At 40.2% G+C, this 26,905-nt stretch overlaps 2 protein-coding genes across 2 annotated transcripts; one reads left to right on the top strand and one right to left on the bottom strand.

The window, feature by feature from the left end:
* Positions 1 to 248: 248 nt before the first annotated feature.
* On the bottom strand, positions 249 to 21,863 carry TRAPPC3L (trafficking protein particle complex subunit 3L). The gene is made up of 5 exons (XM_050892981.1): positions 21,779 to 21,863; positions 18,519 to 18,616; positions 15,488 to 15,587; positions 2,037 to 2,222; positions 249 to 969 (listed from the first exon to the last, which is right to left on the bottom strand). Exons 1-5 carry the CDS (start codon positions 21,818 to 21,820, stop codon positions 850 to 852), a joined length of 546 nt encoding a protein of 181 aa, XP_050748938.1. The 5' UTR covers positions 21,821 to 21,863; the 3' UTR covers positions 249 to 849.
* Positions 2,941 to 8,336, top strand: CALHM5 (calcium homeostasis modulator family member 5). The gene is made up of 2 exons (XM_050892980.1): positions 2,941 to 3,501; positions 6,396 to 8,336. Exons 1-2 carry the CDS (start codon positions 2,962 to 2,964, stop codon positions 6,783 to 6,785), a joined length of 930 nt encoding a protein of 309 aa, XP_050748937.1. The 5' UTR covers positions 2,941 to 2,961; the 3' UTR covers positions 6,786 to 8,336.
* Positions 21,864 to 26,905: the final 5,042 nt, after the last annotated feature.

Genomic DNA, 26,905 nt, shown 5'->3' with positions numbered 1-26,905 from the left:
AACCAGTTGTGTGGCAATCTCTGAATTTTTATTCAAATTTCCTTAGGTGAGTACAGATCCACAGTGACTATACATTAAATACGCCATGCTTTGTTCAGTTTGGTCATAAGATCAGCGCTCTTCAAGAGAAGACTGACACGAAAAGGCCCATAGCTTGAAGCAACACAAGCATTGCTGTGGTTGTCAGAGTGCTGCAGCCTGACGCACGCACAGGGCTGGACAGGCACGCCAGCAAAACTGTATGTGGGGCCTGACAGAGCCGTAATGAACTGAACTGGCTCCTGCCATCAGTGAAGCCGCATCCCTCTCTGGTTTCAAAGGGAGAGGATGTCCAGCGTGGAGGACAATGAATGACAAACCATTATGCATCAAAACAGGCACCTGACAGCGAGACACTGCATACAGCAGTCACAGCGGATGAATTCATTATTCCTAACCACAAACAGCCAGGGAAATAAAGTACCTCTTAGCAACCATGCTTTGAAACATTACCAACAAACAAAATGGGAAAAGGTGGTCATATTTAGCTGAAAACAGTTGGTGTCCAAATGAATATTTTGCATCCAGCGTGCACTAAATACTGAGATAAAACTTACATTGAGTTCAAGAGCATGTTTATGTGAGAAGGAAGGGCAGGCCATTTTGATCTTTTGTACTAATATCTGTGTCATGACAATTAACATTGCTCTCCTCCTGCTCTGCCCCTGCTGTTTGCTGCCCGGCTCTCTTCACCTTTCAAATGAATGACTGGTGCAGCTCGCTCAGCGAAGCCATTTTTACCCTGCATGTCTTCTTCAGAAACAAAAGGCGCAAAATATCCCTCAGCAAGGGTTTCTCCCAATATTTCTTTCATTTATTTCTTTTGTGCTTTCTGTCTTCAGCCTTCCTTAAAAACGTAATTCCTATTTCTGTCACAGCATCACCCTTCAGCCTGTCCTGGAGGAAGGTAACTTCTGCTGCTAACTGAACCTAGGAAGAATCAGGTCGGATCAGTCAAGTAAAGAAATGCCCAGTTTTTCCCTCTCCTCCAGCATAACAAGCTTTTTCTCTCTCTCTTACCACACGGGGACTCTCTTTCTCAGGTTTCATAAGAAACAGAGTTCTAGATTGCTTTAAAATATCTTTCCCAACTAAGTTAATAAAAAGGAAGTTTATATACACTGGAATTTGTATAATACATTACCCTTCATTCCAGTACTTTGCTTTCTTCCGAGAACCTAAATTGTGTACTTCATGATTTTGTGATCACAACATTTCCTAATTTTCCACGTAATAATACTTATGATATAATACTTTTTAAAATTAGTCTTATATCAGATACTATAATTCTGAGACTGATGTACATATACATAATACTTGTACAGCTCGTTTTCTTGAAACATAAGATATATGACAAATTAGATACTGACAGAAACATAAAGCAGCCCAAAAGTTATCATCTTCCAGAAAACACCACAGAAGCTCTACAACTCAGTGACTTTCAAATTATGCCCTTTGTTTACTCTTTTGTAAAAGTCTTAAATTTAAGAAAATTTGGAATGTCATCTGATACACTTCTGATGCTTTGGTTTTAACATTATACTCATCCATACTTTGTTCTCCCTTTCAGCAGGCGCTGCGGTAACCTCAGAATATTATTTATTTTCATGTATTTGGAAAGAATCAGGGATGACTATTACTGGTTACACCTATGCAGGAAAGTAAGACAGGCTCAAGGAGCAGTGGAGGCATCCAGCATGCCCCTCTGGCTCTCCACATTACGTGTTAGCTGGCTCCCTGGTCCCACCTGGCTTTTGCACCTGATTCAGCCACTGAAGAGCCAAGCAGGGACAGTGTCGAGGTGAGCCAACCTTTGTGCTTCTCTACCTCAGAATCCAGGATCAGTCTGGCCCTCTTTTATTTACATATAGACATTTAATCTGAGAGAGAGATTAAACACTGCTAAATTTCCTTCATTTATCTGAGCAAGTGGTTTTGCTTTCCTGTGCCTCTGCATATTAACAAAGAATGGAGAAAACAGATGTGCCCTTCCTTACCATTTCCAAGGCACCTCGAATCACCCCGCAGAGGAGGTTACAGTAGCAAAGTGATGCTCGTTCTGCTGGCAGCTCCTCCACAAAGTCCACTAGTGGGTTTTTGTCCAGGATTAAGGAGAATTCATTTCCTGCGGCACTGCTGCAGCTCACACTAGGGGTGACCCCAAGGTACATCTTGAAAGCAACCTGCAAAAGGATGAAACTCTGCTGCTTGAATCTGTTGTGTGCAGACCAGAGGTGAAACTTTAGGATGCAGCATCCTGTAGACCAGCTTTACCCCAGGAAAATAGGGGGAAGGGCCAGACAGCCTGGAAATCAAACCAGATTTGTCTCTTCTGTGATAAGCTTGAGCCAGAGACACAAACCTGGAGCTATGTGATACTCCAGGGAAGTACAGCAGAAGGTCTTTGATGTTCCTACATTTACAACCCCATACAAAGTGGTTTTACTGTTATCACTCGTCTGCTTTCAGTCACGTCACACTCCCCTGGGACCATTAGCATCTATATTAGGTCCTTCACTACATTGCCGGCAATTTTGATAATCACAGCTCAAGAACTCCTGCAATTGGTGAGTGTGTGTTTTTACTCTGATCTCCATCTGCAGTCACAAAAAAAACAACCCACCAAGAATATGACTGCCAAGACTGCAAACTTATTTGATTATATAGAGCATTGCTTGCTTTCCTTCTACTACGGATGAATGTTACTGTAAATGCGCAACATCTGCTCTGCTAGTGGAGGGGTCCCCTGTGAGCGCGTTTCTCCAGACAGTGACATCACCGCGTTATCTAGACAGTGCATACGCAGGCAGGCTAGCAGCAGGCTGTTCTTCCTCTGGAGAGCTCTCCCCTGCTACACCACTACAGACTGCTACGACCGAAGACAAAAGTGTCTTGATTTTTACCTCTTTATGAGTATCAAACATGGACAGTTTCCAAACAATCCTGAAATTCTTTATGAACCGGAAAACAGCTATAGGTTACAGTTTTATGGCACTGCTGACCATGGGAGGTGAGCGTGTGTTTTCTCTTGTTGCTTTCAGATGCCCCTGCAGCAATGAAAACTTCAGGTACGGTTTGGTATTTCTCTTCTCCCCAGCTTTTGTTTTGCTAGTTATTGGATATTTCTTGAACAGCAAGACCTGGAAACTCTTTACAGGCTGCTGGGTGAATCCCAGAAAAATATTCCCCAGAGGGAATATCTGCCATTTCTTTTATGTCTTCGGACAAATCACTTTAAACGCTCTGGTAGCCCCAGTGATGTGGCTTTCTGTGGCTTTGCTCAACGGGACTTTTTATGAATGTGCCATGAGTGGCTTGAAAAATCCTGCCTACTTACATGCAGTTTGCCACAGCAAATCTGCAAAGTGCTTTGAAGAGCTACACAAGGTAGCCTGTGACAAAAGCTCCATGCCCTTTTCAGAGAGTGACGAACTGAAACGAACTCTTCAAGCACAGTCCCAGGTAAGAAAAATAAATAAAGAGCATTATGCAGTTTGTACTGCCGCTGTGATTTATCTGTGGAAGATCCTGATGTCAGATGCTAAGATAAAACTGTTGGTTTCACATAAAGTTTGGGCATGATGCAGCCTTGCTAAATACAATCAACCCATTTTTTAGTTCAGTTTGAGCTGTGCCATACTTCCTGGGGGGTCCCACTGATGGCAGGATCAATAAGACCAGATAACTTAAAGCTTTCTTCCTGAATGAAGATTGCTCTAAAGAGAAAAAAAGACTGGATTGTTTAGGAGGCTGAATTAACAGATGTCACCCCGTTAAAGGGGTCTGTCCTATTAAAAAATCCATACCACACTCTCCTATTTTATACCATCATGATAACTGTAATGAAATCTTAGGTCACTAACAGTAGAAAAATACTGGAAAATAAGATTTGCGACAGATTTGTGACTCCTTACATAATATGTTTCTGTCTGTGTTCCTTACGTTCATGATGCCAGATGAGAGCACGTTTTTGTCCTGCTTGAAGGAAGAAACACTAAAATAAAACAAGCAGAACATGCAAAGCTGAGATCATATTACATTTTACTATATTCATGTGATACAGTTCTGCTCAGTGCCTTGTAACATAAATAAATTCAGAGACAAAAAATCAAAACAAAGGAAAAAAAAAGAAAAAAAGGCTACAGAAAATGATAGAAAGATGATTGTCAGCAGAAAGGAAAAACACTCTGTGGAGCCAGCGAGTTTTTGTCAGACAATTATATCCATCTGGAACCATTTCCTCCCCATGAGCTGGTTTTATTTTCAAGTCCTCATGCAAATAGGACTGGAATGCAGACAAAGCCTGCACTGCAGACAAAGCAATTTATTTCAGAGTTTTAGAAGGAAATAACAAACAGTGCTTAAGACTTTAAGTTGTATCTACAGAAAACAGTGAAAGACCGGTGACTCAGTTTATAGCATGAGAATACATGGGTTCATTCTCCAAGCTGCAAGAAAGTGAAAAGCTGCTAAAAAGAGCAGTTTCTCAAATACCCATAGAAATCATCAGTCAGTACAAAGTGACTGGAAAAATAACAGAAAGCAAAGCTATTCTTCCATACCAGTCCCTAAGAATAATTGTTTGTCAAGCTTCTCTCTCTCACATATTTCCCTGAGGAAACTTTCTATATTCCCTCAGCTAAATACAGATTTTTACTGGCGCTTATTTTTTTAACATCAGTGCAAGAGTTCACATGAGAAAGGTTGCAGCTCTCCAAATCATCACCATTAAAGCATGGGAAATCAGTTTCACTTCATATGGTCTCTGAAACCTAGAAGATTTGTTCCACACTGGAATTTCTTCCACTGTTTGAAAACAAGTGGGGTTCTTTTGCAAATGCTACACATTTCAGTGGAGCAGGTGGGTAAAACTATTGGCTAGGCCAGCGGCACTAGGCATGAAAAAGTTTTGTTTACACCTCTGCTCTCCTTAGAGGAGAACATCCCACAATAACAATTTCAAGCACATTTTTCCACCCTCAGCCCTTGCTCTAATCCTGGAAATAGCTCCTTCTTTTAAAATGTTCTTAACAGACTTTTGTCAAACTCTGAAGTCACTATAAAAAAAGTTGAGTGATGCTCGAAAAGCATATTTCAGCAAAAACAAAGTTCTCTGAAAATACACCAATTATGTCTAAACAGTGTGCAGATGAATTGGGCTCTGTTCCAGTGCCAACACGGACCTGCCAATGCACATGCTATTTCTTCTTTCTCATGCCCTCTCCTCCCAGCATTCTCACAGGATTGGGCAAGAAGGTAATTTTAAACCAGTTTTGGCATAAAAATTATTTTCCACTACAAAGGGCTGATTCATCAAAGTCAAAAGAAGTTCCCAAGAATAGCATAGATTTCAGTGAATCTCCCGGTAAAAGAATTGGGGAACGCTTTTTAAATTTAAGACCATCTTTTATATTCCTGTTAGCTAATTAATGCAGTTGTTGGTTTGGGGTTTTTTTTAAATTAAAAAGAAGTCTGAAAACAACACATCTAAAAATGGTCACAGTTTAAAAGGTTGATTGATCTGGGACAAAAGTTACTTACTCTTTTTGGTTTTGTAGTTCGTCACAATTCAGAATTGTGTCTTAATCCTAATTCTTGCTGGATAATTTTATTTAACGCTTTCAGGAGATAGAAAACCATTTACCATCCAGTGATTGTGATATTTTATTCTCCCTATGCACTTTTCCCTTTGTGTGACAGAATTCAGTGAGCAATTCCAATACATTACATACCAGATGGTTATAGTTTTGCAATAAACTCTCATCAATATCCTCTCTAAATTACCCAGACACTACTCCTGCTCTCAGGTCCGCTCTGTTTTCTGTATAGCTCTATTCAGCCATAACATTATTTGACTGATCATTTAGACCTCTCTTAGATTTTTCGTCACACACAGTCTTGTAGTTGAGGTCTGATTCAAGATCATCTGTCCCTGAACCTACCATTGCCGTTGCACCAGACATGTCTCTTCAGCTGTTATCTGAGTTCCCTTCGTTATAAAATGGGATGGGGAAGCAGCCAGTCTCCAGTATAAGCCAACTTTTCTTGAGCGTTTTGCCTTCCACTGTAAAAATCAACCAGCTTTTGCCTTCCTGAGAAAGAGACATCAAAATGAGCACTATTGAGAAGCCTCAATCCTGACGTCTTCTGCTTCCCTTTGGTCCCCATATGGATGCCCCATTAACACTAATGCCAGGCACTAAATGCAAACTGGGATGAGACACCCACAGTAGGGTCCCAAGAGGAGCGGGAAGCCCTTCGTACAAAGTGTGGTCGCTCCGTCGGACACTCTTGATTTAAGCAGCATTTTCACTTGGGCCTTTTTAACCTGAAACTCATTTCTTTTGTTTTCCCAGATTTTAGGCTGGTGTGTGATAGTTACCACAGCTCTTCTCTCCCTGCTAACCACGTGCTGTGCCAGCTGCCAGTCAAAAGTCAGCCACCTCCAGCTGATGTTCTGGAGGGTGTATGCAGACAAGGAGAAGGAGCAACTGGAGCAGATATTCCAGCTGTATGCCACCAAGCTGAGTGAGCGAAACCTGAAGTGCTTTTTTGAGAACAAGGAACCAGAAGCAATTCCCCTGCCAGCTTTTCAGGCATGGGAAGATGCTTCCCAGCTCTACTCTTTCAGCAGTAGCAAACAGCATTACAGCACAATTCACAGGCTAGTTGAAGAAGGCCAGAAAGAAATCAGTGAGGAAAGAGAGACAATGCTGGACTTTGTAGACAGAAGGGAAACACCATAGATCAAATATATTTTCAGCTTTTTTGTATCTTGCTAACGTAGCATACTTCTAGCTGGTTTCATCTCTATATTTTTTCACAGTGGCCTCTCTCTTCTTCATCATGTTCCCTCCCAGTTACAAACTTGCTCCAAAAGGATGGAATGAAATTATTTCCCTACATCAATGAAAAGGTTGCAGTCCTCCATGGCACCTAGGGTTCATGCTCCACTAATGTCGCTGGCTCCAGATCAAGAGCTGACAGCAAAAAGAGATGAATAATGACTTCTACAAGAGGGTTTTAACAATATCCTATGTAAAAGGTGCTATAGTATGCTCGTCCTATGTAAATCAAGACACTATCATAAAGTAACACCATTGAAAAGGTGTGAATATGATAATAGAAGATGTGTGTGGCTTTCTGACAGTCCACAGAAAGTAAAGGTTTTGCTTGCAGGTCATTTCCAGGCCATTTGCAGGTACAGCATTGTTTTGAGGCACTAGTGGTCACTCAAGGCATCTCAGTGTCTTTGGACTCCTGTTGTACCTAGAACGCCACGGATGGTCACAGTGATCAGTCCTGGTCTTCTAGTCCCTGAGACAACTCCCTGGGATGTGGAGCAGTGACCTCCATTGACAGTGAGGTGCCAGGTAATTTTTTAGACAAATCTTACAGCTGAAATGTAGGGTACCAAGAACCTGAAATTACCAAATGGTTCAGCATTTTTGTGTTTTTGTTAAAAAATAACATGCTATTTTGAAACATTTGAAACAAAAGTTGTTGTTAGTGCTTTGTTACAATAATGAAAATGCATCACTGATATTTTGCCTCTGCAGAGTACTTGGTATTATCTTCTCCCACTGAGAACTTCTCTTTGTACAGGTATAAAGCTCCTGTTTTGAGTGGGTTTCGGGCACTGGGTGCAACCTGCAGAGCTAGGTAATGTTGTTTGTACTGGGCCTGCAGCCAGTGTACGACAGAGGGCCTGGAAGGAAATTCCACATTTTAAGACAAGAAAATATTTTTGCAGCAGGCTGATTTTTATTTTTCTGAATATCTTAGGAAACTTAGTGTCTGGCGCAAGAGGAACCGGCAGGCAATGCAGGTGAGGCGGCTGCACAATCAGTGCTTCTGACAAATGCGTTTCACCCCAGAGCCCTATGCTTTACCTCACTCACTTGGAATTCACCACGTGGCTCTCACACAGGGTGTCCAGAGTCTTTGCAAACACTGTATAAAATGAGAACAAAGTTTCTGCCAAGTTTCTTTCCCTGGGGTGACTGGGCAGGCTTTTATGCAGCATTTTGCTGCCAGTCTCCCTGAGTCTGCAAAGAATCATATTTTTGCTCTGCTTGAATCAGGCTCATCAACAAACCAGGGTACTCTGCCCAGCTGTTCTCATACTCACTGCGCTTCAGCAGAAAAAAACCATCTATCTGCATTTACAGACCATTACTCTTTTTTAAAATAAAATCCAAGAGCTAATTCCACTGTGTGCTTAGAATTTTCTCTGTGTGTTTTGAAGAACTTGTGGTCTTTGAGCAAATGTTTTAAAGTTTTTTTTATCCCAGCTGACCCACTTTGCAGCAGACTTAGAACATGTTATATGCCTAAATGTACGTGCTGCAGCTGAAAGCACAGAGGCAACACTACCAAAATGAAAGTCACAACAGCAGGCATGTCTGACACCATGTCTGGCACATACGCATTTTTCTCCCCGGGCTCCTCTCCTGGTATAGCAACTATCTAATTCCAGGGTACACGTCCCTTCCCATTTGTCTGCTTTCCTCTTTCTTTATGAGAGATGCCCCAACATCTACTGCCCAGCCCCATCTCACCTCCTCCCTACATGCAAGGGGAGAGGGGACACCACCTAACAGGATCTACCCACTGCCTGGGCCAAACTTCCCTTCCCAAAGCCATCTTTCCACCTCCTTCCTCATTGGTACCACAGAAAACCAAAGCAACTAGGCATGCAAAGGGGAAGACACTAAGTAGGTTAATGACCTGATCAAGGAATATGGGAAACAAGTGGGTTGATGTAAGGATGAGGTCTCCACTGTGACACAAGAGCTGGGACACAGAAGCGAAAGCATAGTTGGCAGAGGGAAAGATGGGAGGACAGAGGGATCCCACTCTGGGCTTTTGGCACCCTCTTTTTCCTCAGGAGAAAGCTTAAAGCTCTGCACCTGAGTAGCCAGGACCATCTGAAACAGGAGTGTTTCCCAGCCCAGCCTCTTCCTTTATCGTGGAGGGGCAAAACCAAGGTGCATTCTCCTCTCCTCATCCTTACTCTGCTTCATGTTCACAGCTAACTAACGTTGAGAGTGTCTCCACCTCCAAGAGCAGCTGCTGAACACTTAGTGCTGCAAAATGTGCCTGGTAGGAGCCTAAGTCTCTCACTAACCCTCGTTTCCAGGGCTTTGTTACTCTAACTGTGTTGTCTTACCAAAATGCCTGTGACTTAATGCAATTGCCATGTGGATGCTGGAGTACTTCTATAAAAACAGATAAAAATAAAAGCCAGTTTGACCCTATGTTTTCAACTGGAATCTGGTTTTGGCAAATTTAACCGTGTCCTTCAAGCAGCTATCGCAAAAGCTGTTTTGTATCAACGTTGTCCCTGAATTAAAAAGTTCAGCAGCTACCACGGCAGCTCAGAAAGAGGCAAAGACTATTGTCAACATCATCCAAAACAAACTGGAGAAAAAAAACCCAACAAACAGCAGCATCAACACTTTCTCTTGGAAAATTTAGATTTTGCATTCATTCTGATGTCCATCAAAATATGAGTGCACAAATAAACAGGAAACTTCTGCTCAATTCTCTGTGCTTTGTCCCTCAGTTTACTATTTCTTCTCCTGTGTGAGAACCCAGTTTTCTCATATAAATTCTCTTCACTCTTTTTCCGCTATGTATCTGCTGCTCCGTCAAACTTCAAGTCTTTGTTACAAGAACAAAAACTAGTTAACTGTGCTAGGCCCTCATATGCTTTCAATTTAGTTTCAGCTGTACTTTGCATTACGGTATGACAAATCTGTCCAAATTCTATTGTTAAAATTTCCTGTGTAAAAGAGAACTTGCATGGAAACTATGCAAAAACAGTAGCTGGTTTGCAATGGAGCACCAAATTAAGGCAAAATTGCAAAGCTATAAAATGAAAATTGTAAAAAAGTCTCAGCAGAAAATATAATTTAAGTACATAGAGAAGTAATTCAATGAATACATATGAACTTTTTTTTTAAATCCAGGCTATGACTGGACAGAAATTCCTTTAAAACTACCATACACAACTTCTCAGAGGGTAAAACAAAGGTCTTTTCAATCTTTCCTTCTGACTCCAAAGGACAGGGAAGTAAAACGAATGAGCGGTTTTGAAAGTTGCATCCATAAATCTGTCTCATTTCTATCTATATGAAATGGAAGAAAAAAGAATATCTGTTTAGACATGTACATAGGCTCACCATCAAAATGACACCCATATAAAGCAAAATCTCTCTTTTGAAAATGTTACTTGCAACTCTATGGGATTATATACTGCTTAATGTCAAACAAGAAATCGATGCAGTCAAAATTAAAAATGTACCACTGCCCTTTTTCAAAGTCTCAACTAGCATCCCATCTCTCCCAAGCAGCAAGAATGAAATTCATTAACATTTTGGTGGTGCTCAAACACAGTCTAGAATTACCGAAATATTTAGGAGGCCACTAACTTACCAGTTCCTTTATATACTACTGGGGACTTTTCACTACAAAACATTGTATGCGTAAGTAATGTTGCAAAAGTAAGTGATAATACAGACTGTTAAAAAAACTGAAACCATAATTTCAGATGACATAATAACAAGATTAATGAAAGACCAGAATTAATCAGCTTAGAAGGGGAAAGGCAGCCAAAATAACATTTTTGCTAGCATACTTCTCATTCTTAGTACTTTTCCACAGTCAGTGTTTGGGAAGAGCAAGATGCTTTAAAGGTCTTGCCATCTGTTGCTGATTCCATGTACACACAAACTTCTCTTTACTCTTTACAGTGCAGCACTTCATTTTTCAGTTTACTGTCTACCACTTAGCACAGCAACCTGCTGTATGCATTTCCCTCTCACTGTTGAGATCTGAAAAGCAACATTTACCAGCTTCGTAAATTCTGCCAGCTTCTGTCAGACTTTCAAATTGGCCATATGTCAATATATAGGGACCTTGTGTGGCAGGACCTCCCATGGGAAGGGGAATCACATCTCTTGTCCTACAACTCTGGGCTTGGGGGTGACATGGTTGGATTATCCTAGCCCTGGTGGTCCCCAAGGGCCTCTCTACAAGCAGCTGCAGAGACGTACGTTTGCTGCATTCATGGCGTACTGAGCTTCCACCATAAAGCCCATCTCTCCAGCCACTGCTTTTCAGCAAGGGATATATCCTTAGGCACAGCACTGTATTAACACAGCTATGGAGCCTGTGAGCCAGCACTAGCTCACTATGGACCAGAGGGCATGGCCCAGCTGCTCCCACCTGTAGCACACACAGACACCTCCTGGGACATGGTGACATTGAGCTATAGAAGGTAACTTTGTTCTAGGATTAGATCTAAAACCAGAAACTGTATTTTTTGCATCTCTCTCGATCAGATCAATGATGCTAGAGGCCTTCTGAGGAGGAACTGAAGTAAAAATTTGATTTTGTAGGATTATAGAGCAAAATTATCCCCCTCATTTCAAACATAATCCTCAGTTATACTCAGATCCAAATTCTGAATCCAGTCTTGGACATTATTTGTTCAGCTGAGCTTTGTTCCTAATACCATTCCTCAATTGGTTTCCATTTTCTTATCCCAATTTGCCAGTGAGCAGAAAGCCTGCTTTTACATGGCCTGTTTTATCTTTTTTTATTCTACCCCGACTGTAACAACACAAAGTCACAGCACCAACACGAGAAGTCAGTGAGCACCATGGGAACTCAGTGTAGAAGGACTCACTTTGGCTCATCATCAAAACTTGTTGGCCCTTCTCCAGTCCAGTACAAGCTAGCAGTAAATCCCAGGCTTTGCAGCCTGAACCAGTGGTTGAAGTTTTAAGCCCTCAGTCACTGCCTTAGGTGCACCTTTCCTCTGGTATTTATTTCTTAATATGGCAAGCTGGCTTTGTACTCCTCATTTTACATGTTTTCCTTTGCTTCATCTCTTTCCATTTCCACAGGGAACACCCACAGCCTGATCTTACAGACTTCTCCTTTGCTTTCCAAAGGACTGCAGGATAACGGCTATGTTTACAGGAAGTTTGGCTCTAACTACTTGAACTGCTTAACTGCCTTAATTTAACTTTGAACTGGTTTTATCCTACACACTCATCCTCAAACAGATTTCTACCTCAGAAGAGTTAGTGCTGTTAAGTATTTAAGCACTTCCTCCTGGCTGAGAATGCTACTGCTGAAGAGTTAAAGAGATCATGTAAACAGCTGTGAAATTCTGAACCGATAACTTTAACAGCATATTTACAGTTACTTGCTGGGTCATTTTACAGATGTTTTGTTGGTATGTGCCTCAGACCAATGTGCTTGAAGACTATTTAAAAAATGTTTTGCCAAAGAAATGTGAAAATGCTTTCCATATCACATTTTGCCTCAGAAAGGTTATACTCCTACTACAGAACTCCTCTTTTAGTTTGCTAAAAATAGGCTTTTCAAGAGACTGTGTGCTTTAAAGTTTGTTCCAATCTTTCCAAGTAATTTTATTTCTCTCAGTAAGTCTCTTTTGAAGTACAACCTGCAGAGAAATAGTGTCTTTTTCCTTACTTTGATGGTTAATTTCTCACTGTATTTTGTTGTTGAATCCCATGTACTTAAGAATGATGGTTCAACTGTACTAAAGCATTTGTAAATAAGGGAACTATGAGGAACAAGACACAGAAAACCAGATATCTGGCATATACGTGAAAATCCAGAGAAAAAAAAGTACAAATATCATCTGAAGAAGAACAGAAAAGTGAACAAAAACGTGATTTTGCAGCCTGGTATCATTCTTTTAATGAGACAGTGTATTTTAATAGAGTGATTGAAATGTTGCTTGTCTCATGGTTTTCATTCAGCTGTCCTCACTATCTCCAATGGATCCTCTACCCTGGCTCAGCTCCTCCAAAGGAGGAGCTTTGTTATACATCATCCTGATTTGAGACTCCAAAATACACTTTACTTCAAGAAGAAATTTAGTTTCCACTCTTTTATGAGCTAATGGGATCTGGCTGGCTTTTAGTAATATGTGACTTGCTTCTGCTTTAAACTTTGGCAGATCATGGTGTATGTGTGTGTTGTGCACATGTACATTTTATAGCCCTACCAGCAACAGCAAATGCAAAGAGGTCCTTTCTCTGTTTCTGTGACAGCCATCAGTTCCTCTATGACAAGCATTTTGGAATGATAACATAACTTCTGTCCCTCCATTTCAGTCAGATGTAACGTAGGTATCTCTGACAAGGTTAATGTGAGCAGGATCACACATCTCCTGATAACATCCACATACACTTTGAACTAAGATACTCCTGTATAACCAGCATATACTGGTGCCTTAGTTCACTGTACAGAAAGCCTGCTGTTTCCCAGTTCTGCAGTCAGCAGTTAAACATAATGCTTACATTTAGCTGATGCTGCTGGTAATTCTCAAGCAATCAAAAAGTATGCCAGGCATATTTTTGCCTCCTAAAATGAGCCAACGGAAATGAATCTCAGTTCAATTAACTGATGCCGTGATCTCTCCTCTTAAAACAAATGACTACCTAGCAAACAGTTCTTCGTTATAAAGTGTGGTTAATTTTTGCCATTGGGAAAGGCCAGGCATATCTTCACTGGCAACACTTCATAGCTGAAAATCATAAAGGATAAAAGGGACCATTCACCATGACGTGAGCAGGTATTAGTCCGAGCTAACTCAATATCTATGAACTACCACCTCCATTACAGTGACTCAGCAGTCTAAAGGGGCTGGACATCCTATGGATTCTCTTTGAGCTTCCCCAGGAAATCTGACTTGCCCATGGGGGCAAAAATACATCTTTAGAAACCTGTGTATTGCCACTAAATTTCCTCCTAGATCTTTCTTGTCTGACAGTAGTGTGAATGACTACTCAATAAAAGGGAAATTTCCATCAAAGAAGGCGAAACTACCCCCTCTGATTTTATCTTTTTGATTTTATTATTAGATTTGTGGGTAGTCATGAAAATGTTCCTTTCATTTTCCTTTCTTATAGTTCTTCTCTGCTACCATTGAGTCTTCCTTTTGCAGAAAATCCTGCAGCTTATTCCTAATATCACCATTTTAAGGTTAAAAAACAACTAAGAAAATTATGGAGATGCTGAGGAGATTCAGATGGCAGGAGTAAGAATATCAAAGTTTAAGATCTGTGTGAGATGGTTATGCTCCTAGAAAAAGAAAAAAGTGAGGGAATATATGATTTGAAGTTTGTTAAAACTGGATCATTTTTTGTTGTTTGCCGCATTCTCTGGCAAGAGTAGAAGAAATCAGATTAAGCTGCAGCAAACAAAAAGAAACTTTTTAATTCTTCTGATGGCAAAACACCTCACAGGCTACTAGGAATAGAAGAATTTTAATTTCAGCTTAGCAACTGTCTTTAAGGTTAGTTTAAGTCAGGGGTTGGCAGCCTCTCACAGGTGGTATCCCATTTTGTGTTCTCTGTCCTCAGCTCAGATATAAAACTGTCCTGGTTTCAGCTGGGACAGAGTTGGCTCTCTTCTTAGTAGCTGGTACAGTGCTGTGTTTTGGATTTACTGTGAGAATAATGTTGATAACACGCTGATGTTTTAGTTGTTGCTAAGTAGCGCTTATCTTAAGTCAAGGATTTTTCAGTTTCCCATGCTCTGCCAGCAAGCAGGTGTGCAAGAAGCTGGGAGGGAGCACAGCCGGGGCAGCTGACCCGAACTAGCCAAAGGGGTATTCCATACCACAGAACATCATGCCCAGTATATAAACTGGGGGGAGTTGGCTGGGAGGGGCAGATTGCTGCTCGGGCATCGGTCAGCGGGTGGTGAGCAACTGCATTGTGCATCAGTTGTCTTTTCTCGGGTTTTATTTCTCTCTTTTTTTTGTTATATTCCTTTTCATTACAATTATTATTATTATATTTTATTATTATTATTGCTAGTATTATATTTTACTTTAGTTAGTAAACTGTTCTTATCTCAACCCATGAGTTCTACCTTCTTTCCTGATTCTCCTCCCCATCCCACTGGGAGCCGGGGGGGAGTGAGGGAGTGGCTGCGTGGTGCTTGGCTGCTGAGTGGGGTTAAACCATGACAAAAACTAATACCCATGTGAACAAATTCTGTGGTTCTGATGACCCTTTGTGGTAAACTTACCACTGTGTGTTTATCAAGACCATCCACAAAATTCTTATCTCACTAAACATCACATTTTTGTGTTCTGTTGAATGTTGTTTTTTTCCCAGCCTGATGTAGCACTATGCTACAGAGGTAGAAACTGATGTCTCTTCTCAAGGCCAACCTCTGTGAGCTACTAGTTGATATGAAGTTGTAGATAAGGAAAAGGCTGTATTTCACCCAATGGAAGCATGGGTATGATTGTGGACATGAGTGTTTTTTGATAAGACGATCATGATATAGCGAAAATGTAGGTAACTTCTGGAGCAAGCTGACAGAGAAGGAGGGAAAAGCTAAGACCACTGAAGCTGATGAAACTCTAGACAATGTAAATCTTGTTTACCTGTGCAATCACATCTGCAGTTTCAGAATAACTGCGGCACTTTTTCACAGCTGAACGAGCTAAAAAATCATCAATCAGCCTTACGCCAATGCCATATCCCCTAAGGAGAAAACGAAGAAAGTTTACATTCAAAATGGGGAACTTCTTTCCACCTACCATCTCCCTAATCTGTCTCTTGTGCTTTCTCAGCAAAACAGCTGCACGTTCCTAAATGAATGGCTTTGAGGACAACAGATTTTGCTGGTCTAGATTCTTCTCTCTACCACATTTTTCAGCACAGTGGGATTGCCATTCATGTAGTCATTTAAGGAATCATACTCCTTTAAGCATGATACTCCTGGCAAGGAAGATATGAATGTTGTTTATATACACATTGTCTATACATACATTTATATTTACGTATATGAATAAATATTAGATGTTCGATATAGGAGTATAATATATAAATAATATACAAATGATACACCTGATTAAGACTGCTTTGTCACTAAAAATAGGAGAGGATAACATAGCACAGGATTTTCTCCATTCTTCTGTTATCCCCTGAGTTCATCTCACACTGTCTCTGTCAAGGAGAAGAAAGCAACTGCCCCTTCAGGTCACAGCATTCACCTCTGGGTTGGTACGGATTTCAGCAAATCCTGGGCACCCTTATTGCAGCGTTCAGGTGCCAGGAAAACCCACAGGAAATGGACTCACACCTGATCTCTTTCACTTTATCCTCTTATCTCATCACCTCATTTTTCACTCTTCCTCCACAATTCCCTTTGTCTTTTTTCTAACATGTTCTCTCCCTTCATCTACTAGTTGCAGAAAGAATTTGAAAGTTGCTAGTTAATACACAGTTTCAGTACACCACCACCTTCATTTTGTATTTAAAACACAACAATTTCAGAGAAATGAAATAAAAAAGGATGGAAGGTAATGGAATTTTTTATAAAACAAATATTCATTCCTAGCTCTCACACATGAACAAAGGTCAGTAACTACATAGTGTGCAAAATAGCTATGCCTCCAAGCATTTTTTGAAAAAGGGAAAGAGATTGACACAAATGTTATGAAAGAATGTGAACTCAACTCAGAAATGTTTTTAGGGAATTTTTCGTTTCCATTTATGTGGACGTTGGCAGTCTGCCTGTTTGTCAGAGGCCCTACACCCTCAGTGAAGCAGCCTGAACTCGATGGAGTTTCTTACTGATTTTGTACCACGTCTTTGACAAGAAGCCAAAAAGCAATCTGATGTCTAATGTGATGACAAGAGCAAAAAGTGGTTTTGGCAGCATGAAGTTTAAAATTGCAGTATGTCATGTATCGGAAAACAATGAAATATTTATTTATTGCCTAATTATCAATATCAATAATGTTGGTAAATATGTCATCAGCAGTTACCAAGGTATTTATTGGTGATGTACATGACTCCTTAGATCCTTTTCAACTTTTATGCCTTAGATTTGCAAAGTCAAATGAATAATAAATTGACAAGCAGCTATTTGGCAACTGTACGGTGAAAAACACCCTTCCCACTACGGATTATATATGTACATACATATAGAGAGAGACCTAAGAATACTGTTCCCAACTGTCACAGGTCTGCTAATCTATAAGGTTTCTTCCTCAAGCTGAGCTGTTTTCATCTTCACAGAAGTAAAGATGGCCATATTGCTTTAATGAAACCTGTCATTACTTTATCAAGTCTTTCTCTTTAGCAAGAGAAAACCAAAAAGATTTTATAAAAACAGATATAATAATAAAAACACAAGGAGCAAAATATGTCTCCACATCTTCCAAAACTACCCTTTCATAATTTCTACCACAGCATCAGAAAGAAGTCTGTATATTTTTTAAATGTATGATTTTCATCAGAGCTGAATGAGGGATTAATATCAAATAAATATCCGAGGGGTGTTGTCCCTTCTTAGTTAGTGAATAAATTATTTTTCTTTTTTCCAATCAATTATATTTTTACTCACTTCCATCGATAGCTATTTGACTATAGCTTGTTTGCAAGCTTTCAGATTAATAGTAAAATGGTTAGGTATTCCGTCCACTGTGATTGTTGTAAATCCATTTTGCATGTCTGTTTTTCTTGAAAACACAAGCCTTACTCTTCTGCTGAAGAGCTTCTTGTTAACCAGCTCAAAAGTAGTTTCTTGCTGATTTTCTGTGATATTATTATTTTTACTGTGATAATGCCTAGGAATCTCAGTCAGGATGACAGGATCCTATAAACATAGGAGCTTCATCTTCCAAAGAGGTTATCCATGTAAAAATGAGTTCCTCATTGACCATTTGTGCGCTCTCACTCATTGCTGTATGGTCTTTTAAAGGTGAGAGGCCCGTCTGCCCCTAACCCCGGGGGGGCGGGGAAGAAAGCCACCCCACAGGGGACAATTCAGAGCACCCAAGTCAGACACCTGAATTACACCCTCAGGGAAGGTGATTGATTACAAAAGGAGTCTGCCTATTGACTTAGTCACCTAAGCCAAATCCCTACACCCTGGAATTGTGACTACTTTTTAGCTGTCAAAGTCACAAAACCATGGTGTAGCTAGATGAGGGGGAGCCATGGGAAGGCCACAGAAATGCATGTTAACTAGAAAACACCTGGGAGAAACAAAAAGCTTGTCTAGTTTGAAGTAACGTGGGTATGAAGAAATAAAAGAGGAGAGTTAACATGGAAGTTGAAAATGAATACATGGAAATAGGAGACGAAATTGAGAAGTTTATATTATTAATTAGCTTTTGAGAAGTTTATATTATTAATTAGCTTAACAAAGGACCAACAAGGAACAAGTGTAAGCTGTCAAAACAACCCTGACACTTTTCTTTTGAGAATTCAAAAGCAGATTGTTGATCTTCATTCACAAATTAGTGTTATTTCTGTTGACAGAATATTGAACCTTATCCCCATGATCTCTGTAATCCTAGACAGTGCTGGAACTCATAAGATAACAGACATAAAGCTGAAAGGTAACATACAGGTGGACAAATAGCATTATCGATAAAGTTGAACATTTAAAGCAGTACTTACATTCTATCTAAACAGGTGTTGACATCTTCATCTTTTTCATAGTCCTTGCACAGCTGGGCTACCAAAGCTCCATACGTGAGTACAAAAAGTTCTCTGCTCTGCCAGAAAAGGTGGAAATCGAAAATGAAGCAAACTAGAATCAAACTTTTTCACACTTTTGAGCTGCTACCGTATTAAAAGCAAGCAAAAAAACCATTTACATTAATCAAGAAACTTTTGTGCATGGACATATAATCACTGAAATCCACAATTCAAGTGTGACAGTCTGACTTGATCATCACTTGAGTCTCTGTGCAGCAATTTTGCTTGTCAGAAATACCATTTCTTGGGATGTAGCTACTTTAATCAGGTACATTCTTGCATTCTATAACAGCACATATGTATGTTGGATTGATAAATGCTGTCAAATGCCATCCAAGATTAATGAGAAGTGTTTAGTTGCAGGAAGAATAATTGAGGCAATGAGCTATTAGTCCTTTTACAATAGGAACAACAGTGTATAACTGAAATTCCAGTTCCTTCACAAAGGTATGGTTGATCTGATTCAGATCATCAGCTGCTTCCCCCGCCCCGAAAAAAAGTAGATTAAAAAAAAATTAGCTCAGAATAATAAAAAAATACTATAATTCAGCACAAGTGTAAAGAATAACAAGCAAAGTAGAAAAGAATCAGTCCCATTGACATGTCCCCTTCTTTATCAGACTTTACAAGTAACTTGAATAGCTATCAATACTAGCTCTCCAAATGCCTGGACAATCTCACTGTGACATTATTTCTGTATCTTAATACAGAAGACGTGGTTGGTATGGCTCCACCGCATGAGCAATATGAAGGGGATGGGTGACGATTACAGCCACCTGCCCAAGGAGCATGGAGAGCAACTGAAGAGGTCAAAAGCGTATCCCTGCACAGATCCTGTCACAAGTACCAGTATGAGATCTTCAGCTGTGCACCAACCTGGAGGAAAGTTTTCTTCCCTCCTTGCCCTGCCAGATCACCCCCATGGCACTGCAGAACTGACTGTATTTAGCAGGAGTAGCAGCTGGCCTTTAGGGGAGAGACTAGGTTGACTCTCACTAAACTTCTTGGACAGGAATTAATTTAAGGAAGTGCTACAGGCCTGTGGCATGTGGGCAGACTAGAGGTTCTTTTGGTTTATAGCCTGTGGAAAAATAATAGTGAATACCAATGAAAACAATAGAAAAAAAAACACACAAGGAAAGGAAGAACGGCTTGGTGGAAAGACCTCTTCCTGCTCCCATTGCATCAAAAGCTTGGAGTTTAATCAATGTTTCCATTTTAACAAGTCACCATTCAAAATCTTAAGTAGTATGAAACCATTTCCTAAACTCGCCTTGGTGATAACTCCTGTTTACAATAATATTGCACACTTTGCCAAATTCTCATTAACAAGTTTTTAATGGTGTAAATGGATGTCATATTGTTCTAGTCTCAGCAAAAAGTCTGTGTTATAATAAGACAAAAACCTTAGAGAAACTTAAGCATACTATATCAATATAATTGTATTTATCAGCCACTCTTGCAATCCATTGGAGTATTTTTTCCCATAAACTTATGTATATTAATTTTAATTATATTATAGTCGTCTTTTTTGTTCAGTGGAAATCTCTGTCCCCTTTCCAGAAATTGGCACAAATTGTCCTAAAGCTTTCTGGAACTTCTCCACTGACCCAACTCCTAGCAAAAATCACCATTAACCATCCAGACAGCCCTAAGGCTCTAAGTTCCTGAAGACAGACTTGTGTGGAATTGAACCATCCAAACAAAGAACAGAGATCTCTTTCTCTGTTTCATTTAATGACTATCTAACCACAGAGGCACATAAACCTACCTGGCATTTCTATCTTTGACCATAAATCTCTCCAAGCACTTAGACCTCTACTTCTGAACAGACCCCAGTCTCAGAAACTTTGTGCCTATCTTTCCTAAGCCTGTTCAGAATCTCAGCACTAGGGATAAAGCAAAAAAATGCAGCTAAGTGCCCAGTGAGCGAGTCAGTCACCTTGGTTTTGTTATCTGTTTTCTACAGTTGTCTATGTTCTCTTTTCCTTACTAGCAACTTCCTCTCTCTTCAGTTTGTTATACCTATGTATACATATATACGCGTGTCATAATTATACTTTTAGAGGCAAACATATTCTCTTCAAGACACAATACTACTATTGGTTTTTTTAAATCACCGTGGCCTTATTTCCGCATTATGGCACTTTCGTTTTTTGGACTTGTCGTAAAACATTCCTAAACAGTTAGAAATTTTCAACCACAGATAGAGATTCTGAGGAAACTTGCTATCTGATTTTATATTTAGACACACCGCTGCCAGAGAACAAGAAGGAGAATAACTGGTATCTTTAATGGCACAAAATACTGCTTTTTGTGACCATGCAGTTTAAGAAGGCCTCTTGGGAAAATCTTGCATGCAGTATATTTAAAACAACTGCTGGAGCTTTAGGAGAATATTAACATGAAGTACAGAAAAAGAAGGAAGTTTTGGTCCATATAACTTCTACCTGATAGAATTCTGTGCTATGTGATCAATGGTCAAAGCCAATATTCAAAGACAATGGTTACAGTTTTACCATTGTTTCCCCAAGAATCAGATTTTGGCCTTAAAGCCAGATGTTGAGATCCTGTGATAGTGCACTCCCTGTGCATAGAAAAAAATGCAACATTAGGAGGATGAAGAAGGACCCCTGCTCATGCAACATAACCCCCAAAAGAAGACGTGGTCTGCTATGCAGAAGGCACACAGTGGGTACCAGGTATACTGCACCCCCAGATGAACCATCTCTTCCTGTAATTTTTCATGGGGTAGAGATATGGCCAGTGCAGCTTCTTTTCTCCAAAGCAAGAAGAGAGTTTTGGCCTCAAGGATTCATGTTGAGGGCAGGACTGTCTGAAAATCATTTCAGGTCATAGGCAAGGTAGCTGGAGAGATGTGAAGGCTCCTAGAGCAAATCTCAGTATTACTGCTCAGAGTCAAACAGACTCCAAGTCCTATGGGCAGGCTTTTTTATGTCACTGCTTAATAGCTGGCAGCTTGTTGGCAGCTCACAAGGGGGTCCCACTGTAGCCATAAATGCTGCCAGCGCCTCTGTTCTCATACTGGCAGACTCATCCCCATCCTTTCAGTACTTTCAGGCTATTCGGAAATATGACTGTATAAAACACATCAAAACAATAATAGCTTATTCTTACTCCATGCACAATTTTAATTGCACATTACAAAAATGCCTTACTATTTTGTGGTTCTCCTGCTTTCTTCCTGGTGGCCGAGACATGCTGCTTGTGTAACGCCTCACGTACTTGATTGTCAGTTTATGTCTTTTCTTCCTCAAGCAGCATAGTTTTCTCTCAATCACTGTATTTCCTCTTTTCCTTCTCTAAAGTTTTCTCCTTTCTGCTCTTCTGCCTTTTGCATGAGATGTGTTCGCTGCAATCTGTAATGCTGCTGATGCTCCTCCTATTGTCTACGTGTACTGAGCCGTTTGGGAGGAATTTGACTGGCAACAGATCTGCCCCTGTACACAACATAAATAACCGCTCCATCCATAAGAATGATTTGTAATCAAATACACAGCAAACAGACATGGGAAGTCAAACTGGGCAGCCCCAAGAGATTCACAGGTCTTGCGTTTTTAGGGACAGCAAATTCCTTCTGTTGTTTGTGTCAGGTTTTAGTGTTTGGAGAGTTAATAGGAGCTCCCTCTCTGAAGAATAAAAACACAATTGCAAGATACTGCTGCACAAGGTAATTAAAAATTGATCATTTTCAACTTAAAGGAGCTATAGTCTTCTGACAGCTCTGACTGCTTTAGTCTGGTGAGTTAATGTCTGCCTAGGCAGGAGCAGTATGGGTTACAAGGCACTACTACCACCATGTTTCTGCAAAGCTGGCAGGACAGATCTAGAGCACCCAGGTTCCCAGAGGAATAAACTGTGTACCTGCTACAGCTGCCAGCTTGTACAAATGGCACTTTCATTAATGATGTTTCTAGGGGTTCTTATATCATTCTTAACCTATTATAACCCCTATTTGTAAACATCCCTGCTATGAACATCCAGGAAGGTTCGGCTTACTTTTTCCATTTTCCCCTGAGGTAAATTTGGCCTATTCTGTTAGTTTAGATTTGCAATAAATTTAGACTGTGGTCACTAGTGAATTTAGAAATGAATCAGGTAGCTGTCTTTCCTTATAGGACTTATCTCCACATATATTCCCACTGAGTCCTCTCAGGAAAGGAAGTAAAAATACGTGGCCTTATCTGAATGCCATGCTGTTATTAAATTTCAATTAATTAATAGATTCTGTGCTAGAGTAAAATTACAGGTATTTACTACTTCAGGTACACAGAAAGCAGCAGATGTGATTCATTTGGGATAAGAAGGATTAATTTACTTTAAAAAATGGTAGTTTAAAGTTATGACACAATTCAACAATAAAAAAGAGGACAGATAAAAGGATTTTCAGCTTTTTCTGTGGAAAACATAGTCATCCTAACAGCTTTCATTTTACACAGAACAAGCTGGTGTTGACAACTTTACAATATAATAAGCCTATTCCATTTTTTTCTAGGCACTTTTCTAGCCCTGTAAAATCCGACTCCATTTTATAAGTGAAACTATTGCAGGTACTTCCCATATCTAAATTTAAATAAATTATAAAAGCCAGGCATTACAATCCTCTAGATAGTTACTTGCATTTCTAAATTGAATCTGAGATGGGTTTGTTTCTCAGATTGTCTCCAACTGGCGACAAGCGCCAACTATGTCTCTCATTGCAAGAGACATCCCACATTCCATAAGAAAGTGTACTGCATTGCATTTTAAAAAACAGCTCTAAAAGATTATCATTAGCATAATCTAACTGCAGCAAAACGATCACAAAGCACTTACGGCTACCCAGAAGTGAGCACCATTTTATTTATTCAGTTCTGAATATAAGGATGAATTACTTCAGCTTGCATTATTAATACTACAGTCATGAAAGAACACTGTGGACCAGACAGTGCAATGTGTGGTAAGAACACATCAGCATTGTTTGGAAAATACATACGTGCACACGTGTATACATGTAAATTCACACATAAAATATGATGTATTAGGTAGAATGTACTACATTTTGAAAGGTTTGCACATGATTGAGAAAATGAAGCTTAAATGGTGTGTCCAAATAAACTGGGGATTCAATGGCTCCAGTGAGGGAAACAAGTCAATGGTGGACTGCATCCACATCTTCAGGAACAAAACAAAAGCACCTTCTTAATTTTAACTGTCGTCTGACTTGCAGCCCTGTGAATAGAGTAGAGGTTGGCACATATCTGGCACCTGTTTTAAACCTTAACATAGACTTCTCAGAAATAATCCAAGGCAATTTGAATAGTGAGGAAGTTAGCATCACCCTCTACCTCCCTTTCTGTTACGTTTGTCCCGAGAGGATTTTAGCCTTCAACCCCAAGAAGGCTGGTCTGGCACACTGCTCGAGCATTAGACTACACCAGTTCTCTTCATGCTCATTAAACTGAAAAAAAATACACAAAATATCTTCTGAAGTTCAAAAGTATGCATTAAAGTGTGCACCAGCACCCCGTCTCTTATAGTTGACTGGCTATTATGGAAAGCTGAAACCTGTAGAGCTAAGTACATGATCGCTTTAGTAGTCCAGTATCTAAGGATTCTCCTAAACATGAATATCCCAGTGCAAAGTGCAATATAAAGGTCAATAATGAATTAGGTGTCAAATGCCTAAAAAAATACCTTAAAAAGTTCTTTGAGCCAAAACAAGAATACACTTGCCACAAAAGATGGGTGTCCAAATTAGTACAATACAGGATCAGCCTTTTGTTTGCTCTCCATCTCCAGCTCAATAGATCTTGTGTTAAATATTTCACTCACAGGAAATTGAATTCTTTCAAATCACAAGAAAGTAGGTGATGGGGCTACATGAAAAAAAAGTACTTGAACACAGGTTTCCCACATCACAAATGAGTGCTTTTACTGAAAGCCCAGTGTGGCTGCTGCTTTGGCCATGTTTCAGAATAAAGCAGTGCCGTTGCTGCCACCTTGCCTGTAGTGCCCTGCCTGGGAAGCGTTTTCAGCGTGACCTGCTGAAACTTCCTTGGTTAGGTTAGGCATCTCAGGAACTGTTTTCAAGAGGGTGTTTCTGGATTCGGGTGCCTACTTTCTGCTGAAACTCACTGCAGGCACCTAAAACCTCATATAAATTTGCCTATAAAGCACAGCTGAATTCTGAAGCAAAAGATGTAAGTTAAAAAAAAATCATTAACAGGTTTCTATATTTCCCTTAACATAAAGCTTATTGATGATTTTCTCATCAGTGCTTGTCTTGGTTAAGGGGAGAGGAACTTCTCCCTTAACCATCCCAAAGAGACCACGAAAATGACTTGGCAGCCTGAAGCCAACCTGCGACCGGGCAGAACACAGGACATGGGCAGTGTTCCCCTATGCTCCCACAGGAAATCTGTCATGCAGGTACTTTCATAGCATGCTTTCTAACATGCACAGGCAGGCTCGACATCCATGTAAAATATAACTCAAAATGCAGCTAGAGGAGGCACAGAACGTCAGCCTTTTGACTGCTAACTCAGTGATGAAAACACTTGCGCAGGACCAGAGAGACCAGGGTTCAGTCTCCTCCTCCAAACTTTCCAGGAAGCAACCTTCAGATGGAAAATAGAAGAACACTTCACTTTTTCTGTCTACCTTTTCCTGGCCATTAGATAACAAAATCCTAATCTTCTTCTGATCCACTAAATATCAAAATCCTCTCTGTAGGGGAACTAAGTGCAACTGGTAGAACTATGGCAGGAAAGCTGGAGAATACAGCTTCTTCCCACCACAGTCACACCACATCACTAATAATAACTGAGCTCTTGGAAGAGAGAGATGAGTGAGCGAGTTTTGACTCGATCAGGTGGAGAAGGGAACTGAAACCAATCTCTCCCTTCTGCCACGGCTGCTTTATTTCAATAAAAAGCAAACGAGAATAAAAACTGTTTGCTTGTGTATGGGAGGATAGGAAGGTGTAATGTGTCTTCCAGTAACCATGTTTTAAAAGAAAATGACAAACCACTATCAGTTCTTCAAAAAAATCACTTATTCTCATAAGTGAGGTTGCTGGCAGTGAATTCAAGCTGACAGAGCCCTGCAAAATGACAAGCAAAACCATGGCTAAGGTTTGCCCGTGTATCCTATTTGCCTCAGACATCAGCTATAAGCATCTCTGCCTCAGAGGCAAGCTGCCTGTCACCTCAGGTAGTGGTATTTTGGATTGCATTCAGTCCTAACTTTTCCTGGGCATCAGATAAAGAGCCTAAATGTCTACCTCAGGACACCGGGTTCCTCTGCAAAGGCGAGTACTTAAAGGTTTGATGTGCCGCCCAAGCTCTTAATTGGATCCAGCCCTGTAATTTGTTCCATAATAGGATGACCCAGCAGAATTATTTACAGAACAGCATGAAAGCAAATGCCAAAGAAGTGACAATGCAGCAGTACAAAGTTGTTGTATTGATTGTATAAATTGCCTCATTCAACAGCCTTAGGCTGACTATGAATATTTCAGTGTTCTACGTCTCTTCAGTTTCACATCTAATGTGTTTCTTGAGTAAACAAGTGATGCTTGGGAAAGCCTTCCTCCCTTATAAACAAAGTAAGACATGGGTTCCCAAAGAAAGTTCAGCAGCAATCAGTCAGAGATTTTAAAATGAACTGAGGCATAAAACACATCTTCAAAATAATTCTGTAATAGCCTGATGGGTTTATTCCACTGAATTTAAAGGAGGTAAATCTTTTCAAAATATAATGCCACTAGTACAAAAAAAAAAAGTTATTGAAAATCCTGTGATACTGAAAGAAAATGAAGCTTCAAAATGGCAGTGTTCAGACAGCACTGGCGTTTTGTTGTGCTACCACTCTGCCCAACCAACCAAGAACTTAACAACAGGTTCCAGAAAAGCTGTGGCAAAGTGCTGCTGGATGTTTCAGCATGTTTCTCTATCGCTTTTAATTTTGTGTGATGGTGTCACATAGTTTTGAGAGCCAATTACCAGGAAGGACCTCGTTCACAGATTGTCCCTGGGGATGAGACAAGCAGGTGTCTACCCTAACAGTGCACTGGAGGAACAAAGTCTTGCCTAGTAAACAGGCAAGATGTGTATAACATGCCATCCATGCGTATAACAGCTGTGAGAGTGTCTCTGCCACCCAAGCAGATACCATGGGTGCTAAAACTACTTTTTGAGCTGAAAGTTATTATTAGCAACCCTCTCTGCAAGGGGAGAGAAGAGGCTGTGCAGTCAGACACTATTATATCATCTGACCAAGTCCACGCATGCTGGAGATAGCCA

This window comes from Gymnogyps californianus, chromosome 3 (assembly GCF_018139145.2).
Source record: "Gymnogyps californianus isolate 813 chromosome 3, ASM1813914v2, whole genome shotgun sequence".
In the NCBI taxonomy this organism is placed as follows: Eukaryota; Metazoa; Chordata; class Aves; order Accipitriformes; family Cathartidae; genus Gymnogyps; species Gymnogyps californianus.
This window is presented reverse-complemented; position numbering and strand designations above follow the sequence as displayed.